The 10,975-nt window shown below is 43.1% G+C and overlaps 1 protein-coding gene across 3 annotated transcripts in view; it reads right to left on the bottom strand.

The window, feature by feature from the left end:
- Positions 1-10,975, bottom strand: part of LOC119490712 (receptor-type tyrosine-protein phosphatase gamma-like) — a 460,745-nt gene that overhangs the window by 6,938 nt on the left and 442,832 nt on the right. For all 3 annotated transcript variants that reach the window (XM_037774207.1, XM_037774205.1, XM_037774206.1), the window contains 8 exons: positions 10,401-10,536; positions 9,098-9,244; positions 7,384-7,477; positions 6,681-6,757; positions 6,054-6,182; positions 4,358-4,504; positions 2,667-2,809; positions 86-221 (listed from right to left, as the gene is read on the bottom strand). In XM_037774207.1, the coding sequence (XP_037630135.1) occupies positions 86-221; positions 2,667-2,809; positions 4,358-4,504; positions 6,054-6,182; positions 6,681-6,757; positions 7,384-7,477; positions 9,098-9,244; positions 10,401-10,536 (1,009 nt within the window). The remainder of the gene's footprint in view (positions 1-85; positions 222-2,666; positions 2,810-4,357; positions 4,505-6,053; positions 6,183-6,680; positions 6,758-7,383; positions 7,478-9,097; positions 9,245-10,400; positions 10,537-10,975) is intronic.

The raw sequence follows: 10,975 nt of genomic DNA, 5'->3' as shown, positions 1-10,975 counted from the left end.
TGAAAATGTGACTTGATGTGAACACAGGACACCGACAGCGGGCTGCTAGGATGAAAGCTTTTTGTGTTTTAGTTGTCAGACTCACAATGTCTGTGAAGACTCCTGGCCTCATGAGGTTGATCATCTTGGCCACTTGGTAGACGTCGGCGGCGCCCTCGCTCTCCAGCTGCTCAGACAGTGTGGTGAGGGCACACAGCATGCCGGCTGACACTGCTCCCAACCTGACAGACACACACACACACACAGTCAGGGCCAGGGCTTAACTTAGCAGCTCCACAACACCGTCAAATAAGCTTGTATGTTTCTCCTGCACTGGTTGATTTAGCTGTTTTTACAGGGGAAGCAGTAATGGGGCTAAAGATGTAATGTTAGTCTTCAAGATGGCACAAGACGAGAGGGCCCTGAGGTCATCAAACTGAAATCTCTCCTCTGGGTACAGCTTGAGGATGGCCACAAAGTGTGTGTTTGTATTTATTAATTTGGAAAAATACGCTTGTTGCCCCCACATTCACAACGGCCGTTAATTCTGACCTTTCACAATAAAAGCCCTAGACATATATCCGCTGCATCTCTGCTTACCAGGAGAACTTAAATTCACTCAGGGCATTTCACTAAGAGACAACTCAACAAAATAGCGCACATGTGTATTTATCACACACAGAAATACATGTCAGTATTTATTATGGATCGTCTACCGGCAGATATTGATCGTTTTAACGTTTTAATTGTGTGACAGCGATGCCGTGATTAAGGCCGCCGAGAAAATGACCTGAGTAGTGTCCAAAAGTGTTATTGTTTTTTTCATTTTGCCAATGAGCTCACTATAGTCCTCTACATAAATCTCCCTGAGTAGGAAGGAGTGAATGATTTAAGACAGTCAAAGTGGAAGTTTGTGCCAAATTTGAAGAAAAAATTCCCTCCAGGCATTCCTGAGATATTGCTTTCACGAGAATGGGATGGACGGATGGACGGACGTCCCCTGAGGAGTACTGACAGTCACTTTATGTCTGTTTGTCGTCATTGTGACGTATGCCCCTTTGCCCCAGCACCTACCCACTACCAAGGTCACGGCCCTGTTCATGACTTCGCAGCTTGCAGCTTGATGGTTTTGCTGCCATTTGTAGAATTTGACTTCTTATAAATAGACAAAGAAATGGTCTTTCTCTTGTTGTCTCCTCTGATTGAAACCTGCTGTCGATTAAATCCACTGGCTACAGGAAAATCTCTCAGTGGACCCTCAAAATGTGTGATTTGGGGCGCATGCTGTGCAGACCTTTACGACTCAGTGTTTGAGTCGTCCTTGACAGCTGCTCACAGCTCACAGATCAGGGATGTCACCTCTGAGATTAAAAGATTTATTAGCATGCGAATCCGACAAGTGAGGACGACAGCTCGGCCCGGCACGAGGCTCCCTGGAGAATGCAGGTTCGCCTTCACAATGTAAAGGGTCTTCTGTTCCATTAGCAACCCTGTCAGCAGCGCAGCAGAAACCGCTGCTAACAACCCATGCCTGGCTGAATAATGAGCGCGCAGAGCAGCCTCTAACTGACAATCTGAGAGGCGCTGCGAGTCGAGCCGCGCCGTAGCAACCACATGGACCGCTCAATTAGCCACTTTTCTTCTCGAGGATGCGACAAGCAACAATCTTCATTATTCTAATGAATAAACATGAGCAGAGCTGCTGGATTAGTGCTGTTCAGGAACACTAATGTGTCAGTGCTAGAGACACTTTCATTAGGTTTAATTGGGCAGTTTCCTGTGGTACCTGTGGGGGGAGAGTCAGGGGGTTGGAGGGACTGCCACTTGTTTAGAAGTAAAACCACGTGTGTCTTTCCTCACTATACTTGGAGTATAGTCAAGTTGCCAGTGTCTCTATATGCCTGTTTGGAGCAATTACATTTTTGTTCACAACATTCTATGTTTTGAATTTAACCCGTCAAAACAGATTTCAATGAGTTTAACTTTTCAAATCATACAGGTGGCTTTCCAACCTTGAATACATGTACTTTCTTACAGCCTTACTGACTAAAAGACTCTAAATCACATCCGTTCCATTACCTCAACTATGTATTGTACTGTTCTACTAAAAGAAAATCATAATTTTATGTGTATATCCAGCTAACCAATAAAAATAATTATTTCAAAAGTGCCTTCCCTTTTCTCTGGCATGTGCATTAAGACTGAAATTTGTCCAAAAAACACTTGACAGCGGTCCGAGACCCTCCCCCTTCAAGACAGACCAGAGAGTGAACCACACTGGGGGGGTAAACGCTGCGGGGTTCGGTTCAACCGGACTTAACAAGGCTGGTGCGAACGCGCCCTGATGCTGAATTTACATGAAGGAGTTTCTGGGTAAATTGAAAGCCAGCAGCGTGTGAAGCTCTTGTCCTACAGTTAATTTGAAATTTTATTGCATGACTCCGCCAAAAAGGTTATCAATAGGCTACATCTTAAAACATGACAATGCATAAAAGAGCCACAGTAAGTAATTTAGTTCCCCCTCATCCTGCCATTTCCAGCTCTAATGTGATATGGAACTAGACCCAATGATGTTATCTTTTATCTATTTTCACTTAGCTCTTCTAACTTGACACATCATAATTTGCTGTACCTACTTAGAAATCAACCCACGTAGTGATGTGTGGTGACGAATATGTATGACTCACTCGTCGTGGATGATGGTCGGTCCATCGCGGGTGGCTGCCTCCTCTTTAATGACGTTGATGAGCTCAAAGGTGCTGCTGATGGGTGCGTCAGGCTTCGGCCACTTGGGGCACTGAAAGTGACGGACCTCTAAAACATAATCATCCTGGAGGACAGACGGAGAGCGAGAGAGGTCAATGCACACAAATCAACATTTCTGTAAGTGTTACGGTGTTAGCCGGTGGGCTAATTAACGCCTTATTGTAATTTATACATCTGTTGAAAAGTCACATGATAAGCTAAAAGGACTACATCTAAAGAAACTGTCAACAAGCTGAGAAGGAAAAGATGAAAGGCAAGAGGAAATGGTTTGGTAGTAAAGTGTGGTGTGTATATATGAGAAGAGTTGCTGTGCTGTGTGTATGATATTAATGGACTGGTCCTGGTCTGCACCTCGCTCTGTTGTCTGTTCTCAAAGTTAGAAACAGTTTAAAGAAGTCTGTTTCAGTTTATTAAAAGTAGTTCTCATGTTGGTCATTGTTTTCTTCTTTTACTTTCAAAGGGAATACTGAAGCTTGTGTAGCTGATCAAAAAGGGCGAAATATGAAATATGGGATCCCAATAAAGACAAAAAGTCAAAATGGTAAATAATCTGCAAAACAGTCAAAATTCCAATTTTGTGTTTGATAATATTCAGATTTTGATCACTGGTCTGGCTATTATTTCTGTCTGTTAGGCTTGTTTCTATTTCACAGTTCAAGTCCGATGGACAGCACTGGGAAGCAGCTTGATGCTCCATCCCGAGGTTGTTTCGCTCTCAAGTGAAATTTACACACAAGAGATACAAAAGCTAAGAGCTATAGCAGCTTTGAAGACGGTGAGCAGGGAAAAGTCCTGTTTTCTTCTTCAAATCGACAGACCCAGTTTCTCTGGAGGCTCCAAACATCGATCGCAAATCTCTCCCTGCGCGCTCGCTCTCAAATGTGGAGTTACGGACTTGTTATCGTTTCAATTTGCTTCGCTCTTTGTTGTCCATCCGCTACCTCAACCATAACCATCACGGTGTTACTGTGCAGCGCACGGAGACGAGGTTAAAGGGTAACGTCAGTATTTTTTCAACCTGGACCCTATTGTCCCATGTGTTTGTGTCTAAGTGACTAATGGGGGACAATAATTTCTGAAACTGGTCCAGTGTTGAGGGAGAACGCTGTAACCGTCGGCCGCTAAATGAGCTGCCAGGGCAGAGAGCAACGTCAGTGTGACGTTACGTCCACTAACACACTAACAGTTCTTGTTGTTGCCACTGACAGGCTCAGGTTGGTATTATACGTGTCTGACAACCTTATGGAGAGGACCCTACAGAGACATAAAACCTTTTCCTGACCTTTCTCTTGATCCTGTCTGTTTGTTATTGTGTCCAAGTCCCGCTCAAGTCTCGTTATGAAATCTGAATATCCGTATACTCAAATAAATGATCAAATACAATCATCTGGATATTCAGCCGTGACACTGAAAATCTTTTAGGTAACTCTAAGCTATGCTTTCTGTACTCCCAACACAGCAAACTCTGACCGGCTGACACTCCATCATGTACGTATTCCACTACTTCACCGTTGTCTTCCGGCAACACGTCGCCTCACCAGATTCTCCTGTATCAGTGTATCAATGTGCTCATACTGTTCAAACAGTCTCCCTCACACACACTGTTAGTTACCTGTGTAGCTTCCAGGATGAAGTCGTGGATGCTGATCTGCTCCTCGTTGGACAGACAGAGTCGGTCTTTACTGATGAGGGTGACGGTGAACGACTCGCAGTTCATGGCCTCCTCCTGACTGGGCCAGTATACAAACTCATCCTCTGCCTGCGGAACAGAAGAGCACAGAGACCGTTTCACCACTGCCTTTATTCACTCACTCATCAGTCACTGAAAACATCCCGAGGCTAAAAGCACCTTGTCACGCCAATGTTTTGGAATAATAAAACGATAAAAAAACTTTAAAGGTCCCATATTGTAAAAAGTAAGACTTTCATGTCTTTTATATTATAAGGCAGGTTTAAGTGCTTTATAAATACTGTGAAAGTATCGAAGGGCTCAATATACGGAGAAATACACACAGCCCGTATTCAGAAATTGTGCGTTTGAAACAAGCCGTCAGGATTTCTGTCCATTTGTGATGTCACAAATATACAATATTTAGACCATTACACAGTTTTAAACGTAAACATTCTAAATGTGTCCCAGTTTATTTCCTGTTGCAGTGTATGTTAATAACATCAGCTGACAGGAAGTAAACATGGACCCAAACTGTTGAAATGCACCTAAACGGAGTGTTTCAGACAGAGGGTAAATACAGGTATATTCACGCACACAGTACGAGGAAAATAAAGTTTTTTTTTAACATTACAGCATGTAAACATGTTCTAGTAGAAACACAAAATACAAGTATGAACCTGAAAATTAGCATGATATGGAACCTTTGAAGGGCCAGTGTGTAGGATTTAGTGGCATCTAGTGGTGAGGTTGCAGATTGCAACCAACTGAGTACCCCACTGCTCACCCCTCCCTTTCCAAGCGTGTTGGAGAACTACGCCGGCCTTCAGGTAACGTAAAAAAAAATTAAAGTCTCTCTCTAGAACCAGAGTTTGGTTTGTCCGTTCTGGGCTACTGTAGAAACATGGTGGAGCAACATGGAGGACTCTGTGAAGAGGACCAGCTCCCTATGGAGATATGAAGGACTATAGTTTCAGCTGATACACTGAAATGAAAAGTATTTATGTATATCATATTCATTCCTGCCAATAGATCCCCCCTATATCCTACATACTAGTCCTTAAAAGCACATTTTGATGACAGACTGGTCCCCTGTCAACCAATCGATGTGAATAGGTTTTAAAAGGAGGAGGACTCCTATAATAGTGGTTAGATAAGATCCTTTAAGATACAGCCCCAGATTTCCTGCAGCTCCCTCTGGAGGCCCCCATGGCTTCTACTGAACATGTTTAATATGCAGTCGTCCTCTCCGACTCCTGTAAACAGACTGACTTTGATTTGTAAATTCAGTGCAGTTCCCCTTAGGGCTACATAGAAGTTGCTTTTGCTTTCCTTCAGTTCTGATCTTTTGCAATTTGTTTATACGTGTTTATGTATATGCATTTCCTGAATTTTATATTGGAGCCAAACCCATCACAGTCTCAATGCTTAAATGAGTCGGGCACATGACACCGCTGTGAGACAGTATAGATTTGAAGTCCATTCATGCCAAAAAAATCCCTACAACACAATGCAACAATCCTGCTGTCCCATAGAAATCCTGCAGAAGCTGCAGGACACTGGATCAATGAGCAGACATCAGCCTATAGTGTGTGCTTATGAACATGTGTGTGTGTGTGTGTGTGTGTGTGTTTCCTACCAGTCCATGGTTGGCAGGCAGCATAACAATAATTTGTGCATTGTGGTCCCAGATCATTCTCCAGAAGTCTTTTGTGGTGTGGGGCAGAGGATGCTGGGTAATGATGAACTCATTACTCCGGTAGTAACCCTGTAAAACAAAGAGGGGGGTTACACTACATTAAAGTGGAGTTATAGGTTTCACTAGAAACAGTGTCAACACATATCTTTATAACATTACTGAATAAATCACCAGCTCCTCATCAGACATTCACCATTCTGTTATAAATCTGTCTTTATCAAGGCCTCCCGACTTTATGGAAGTGCAACGCTAAATTGCCGGAGAACCCAGTTAAAGGTATAAGTCCGTGGTTTTGTTACATAGCAACCCCTAAATCTCCACACATTGCTCACACTTTAATGTTCTGAAACGTATCTTTGAGCTGCGTTGAGCCAATATCATCATGAGCTGCATCACTATAACACAACCAATCAGGGAGTGGATGGTGATACTGACTGACGCAGTCTCTTGACTTTATAACCTGCAACCTGCTCCAAGTGAAAACATCCAGAGAGAGAGAGAGAGAGAGAGAGAGAGAGAGAGAGAGAGACACAGAGAGAGAGAGACAGAAGAAGTGGAGGTGCTGACCATGATGTAGGAGGCATTGATGTAATCGGTGCCTTTGATGCCGGGCAGAGGTGCTAGGCCGACCCTCGCTCGCTCCGCTGCTCACACATAGAGAAGGGGGGGAGAGAAAGAAGTCTCATTTGCATATTTAAAAATAACATTTCAGAAAACTTCAAAAAAAAAAAGTGTCATATGGGTACACTGAAGTTTCAAGGTGATATCTATTAATTCCATTTTTCTTTTTACCCTATTCACGTGTAGCGTCTCCTCTTAAAATTGCTTGTATTTTTCGTACTAATATTACATTTTGTAAGTTTAACATTACAGCAAATCATACAAATTCATAATGACAGTACCGTTTAATTAGTTTTATTACTCAACTAAGTTTTAGTGGTGGTCGTCTTGAGGTACTGTCTGCTAAAGTTTGAGCAAGACCTGATCTGTCAGAGACGAGTAAAAATAGGTTTTCCTGAAAGTTCCAACAAGCAAATCAGAGAAAGCAAACAGAACGGGACATGTACGATGACGACGTTCATGAACCTTCCAATCATCTGTATGGAACGGCACAGAAATACATTCTTCTATAACGCGGCCGTAAACTCATTCACTGAAGGATGCCGACGGTTTCTAACTGCAGTTTCTATTACCTGCTGTTTGGTTATTATTACTGCTGGAGGCAGTTTCATTTCACATTGAACAGGTTTTACACGAGTGTAACACTTACACGGCACCACGGAGGAGTTTCGATTCTTCTCTTTGTTGCACTCCTTCTGAGCGTTGAAGCATTCCATGAATCTGGCATTACACTGAGTTACCAACTGAAACACAACAGAAGAAGAGAAGGCAAACTTTCAAATGGCAGACCAACTTGTCACAGATGTTATCTCATTTTATACAAACACTCTTAAAAATTTACTTCACACCTTTTATTGTGATCAAAATGTTAGTATCTCTCTTCATGAAGGCCTTTTTTTTTGTGAAAGAAATGTAGTTGCCCGTCCAAAAATACACTCCTCCCTCACTACACTGTTAATGCGTTCATTGAACAGTATCAGTTTACATACAACATCAGATTCATGGAAAGACTTCAACAATGTCAGAACAGATCTGGAATAAAAGCTGAAGGTAAAACAGAAAGCAGCTCACGGCAGCTAAGAGCAGAAAAACACACCAACCCAGAGCGGCTCAAAGGAGGTGGGACACGAGCACAAAGAGCAGAGGACAAACTCTACAACAATGACTAAACTCCAGTTCTGTCATGAGGACATACATTACCATAAGAAAGAAAGCTATTGATTTGCACATACACTCCATCTGGTCTAAACCTTGGACTAGATTATGACATATTGTGATGAAATAACAAGACCTCCAGCCAACCCTCATCATACCCACAACCAATGCAAACACCAGGCCCCGGATAAGCGGAAGAAAATGGATGGACGGATGATCAATAAATAATAAAAGTAATGTAAATAATATTGTATTATCTTTCTAATTGTTACCCTCATTTCAATTTGTGCCAGAGAGGAGGAACATAGCATACGTTCTAAGTCAGACAGGCTCCGCCCTCTACTGGAGTCTATGGGTAATACTCTCCTCCAATCAAACGCACACGTTCGCCCACTGAGATTTGCATAAACGTAGCCGGCCAATCAGGATGTGCCTACTGAACACTTGTGTTACCACAGTACATAAGGCGCGGTCCAGCGCTGCCTGGCATGGTTAATAAAGCTGTTGCCAATAAAAGTGTTGTGTTTGAAAATGCAAAACATTTTTTTGATTAAAACAAAATACATTTCTCAAAGAGCACATTCCTCTCCTCTCCCCACCTCCTCGGCCCCCGGTCTTGTTGAGCTCGGCCACAATCGAGCATGACGCTTCATGGAGGCCCGGTGTTAGTGCACTTAAAACACATAATGGTACATTTAAATCAACCTTTGCCAGGAAAGTGTTTGTTGCCAGGGCCCCATGTATAACCCTCCACTGTAAATCTCCTGACCTCTTTTGGAGAGGAAGCTTATAAAGCACCCTCCACCTGAACCCTGCCATGCTCTGCCCACCCACAACTCCCTGCCACTGATGTTCCTTCACCTCCTGCAGAGCCCTGAGGTTCCTGATCTTCACCAGTGCAGCATCAATCATCTTGCCCCTCATCTCCCCAAATACCCCTCTCTGTGTGGCGTTAACCACGTCTTCAACATCTCTCCATAGAAAGTAGGAAGCTCTACGATGCTCAGACCTTCATGGGTCATCAGTGAATACTGCCGGTCCGGCCCCAAACCCTCAGCCCTCCTCGGCAAAGCTCATGCCGTAGTTAAAAATCTATAAATAATAATCTAATACAGCTAATAAACTCATAATTAACTGGTAATCTAACCTGACCGGTTTTATGTGACAATGTACAATGAATAATAAATGGCATGAGTCCCTTCATTCACCTTGAACTGTTTCTCCAGATGTGTCCGGCCGCTGTGTCCCGGTGTCGTGATGCTGTTGAAGTAGCTGTGAAGCTGGCTGGCTGCCACTTCTGTCTCCTTCCCCAAAATGGCTTCCATCAAGGCATCGTGGATGAAGATGTACTGCTCCTGGATCAGCCAAACGGTGAAAACAAAAGACAAACAGGATGTTTAGCAGCTGGCATGGGCATGTCCAAACCGTACATTTGCATTGCGACTGTAATTTTGCAATAAATGAAGTATTATTTTTTTGTTTTCTCAGGACTTGAAACACGGTGTGGAGCACGGGAGAAAGTGACTACCGTCCCTGTGCAAAGGGTTTGAAAAAGCAAAATAATGTATCAGTCTAATCACACGCACAAACACACATACATCCCGATGCAGTTTGGAGTTATTTCCTCAGATAAACACACTAAACAGAATTCATAAGCATACACATGTTGACCACAGATAAGCCTAACAGGAGCTGCTGCCACAGAGACGTCACATCATTAAAGTTATTACAATGCTTTGGTCAAACACAGTGGACATTTTTTTTTTTCAATGAAACTATGCAGTTAAATCATTCCCATGTCCATGGTCCACTGTTTGATTTGGTTCTGTGCGTTAGCTTAGAACAACTTTTTTGTGTAAGAATGGTTCCGATGATCGATCTGATCCTTGTACAGAGCATGATGCTGTATCTCCACAACTAATGACTGTGGATATTCCCACAGAGGGGGATTCCCGATGACGTTTAAGACTTCCTCAAGCACCAGTATCGGGTTCAAGTTTCAAAACAGCTTGACAATTATTAACTGGATTTCTACATGGACATTCATGGTTCATCCGAGACAACTGACCCCGTTTGGTCCCTGGCGGAGGAATTCTAAAAGTTGTGGTTACCCCCCTACCACCTTTACTCAGTCAAACTTCCACTTACGGTTCCCCTTTTACCTTTAATTAACCCTCAGTGACACATAATTCACTGAACACCGTCATGCTTCCCAGGCAACTTTTTTTTCCATTTAGGTCCGTGCATGACCTCTCTTCTAGTGCCTAAGTCCAAATTATTAACTTTGTGACAAAGATAACTTTTGTATATTCACCGTAGCCACAGAATGAATTCTAATCAGGATCCCTGGGCATTTCCTCATTTCAGTCACATTTCCACTTGAGCACAAGATATCACAAAATGTAACAGAAGTCATGGAAATGAGAAACTGTTTGGTGGTATTTGGTGAGTTCCCAACCTGACCTGAACTAGCTCTCCTAACTTAAGACCTGCATGCAGACATATACAAACCTCGGTCTGGACCAGGTAGTTTCGTTGGGTGCGGATGTGTTTGAGGAAGCCGAGTACATTGACTGTGCTCTTGTGTTTGATCTGCTGCAGCATGCTGTCTACGGCGATGTACGTCCCCGTCCGACCCACTCCGGCACTGCAACACAACACAAACCCAAGAGACGTATACGAGAAATGAGCATTCCAATGGATATGACATTACTTTGAAATGATGCCTTTATTTCAGAGGTGACAGTGAAAAGCTGTCAAGCAATGAAGGATTCAGATTTCAACCAGGGTCAACATCATAAATGTCTTTCCTCATGACTTGCAGCAGCAGTTTTCTGCCCTGGGTGGTTTAAAACTAGAGTCCCTTAAATTGGTATTAGTTGTCTGCGGTGGGTGGAGACATCCGCATTTGATACCACAACGTTTGGGATCTCTGTATGAATGTTTCCAGATAGAGGAAAAACCTGGTTAATTAAAAAAAATCAATAAACTAGAATTGGCGTCTCATGGTTGAACGCCTCCGCCAACCAGTCAAGTTGCAGTTTACATCCATGTCACTTCATCATTTTATCCTGTTAGACGTTTGT

Source organism: Sebastes umbrosus, chromosome 1, assembly GCF_015220745.1.
Source record: "Sebastes umbrosus isolate fSebUmb1 chromosome 1, fSebUmb1.pri, whole genome shotgun sequence".
In the NCBI taxonomy this organism is placed as follows: Eukaryota; Metazoa; Chordata; class Actinopteri; order Perciformes; family Sebastidae; genus Sebastes; species Sebastes umbrosus.
The sequence above is the reverse complement of the archived record's forward strand: the minus strand, read 5'-3'. Positions and strand labels throughout refer to the sequence as shown.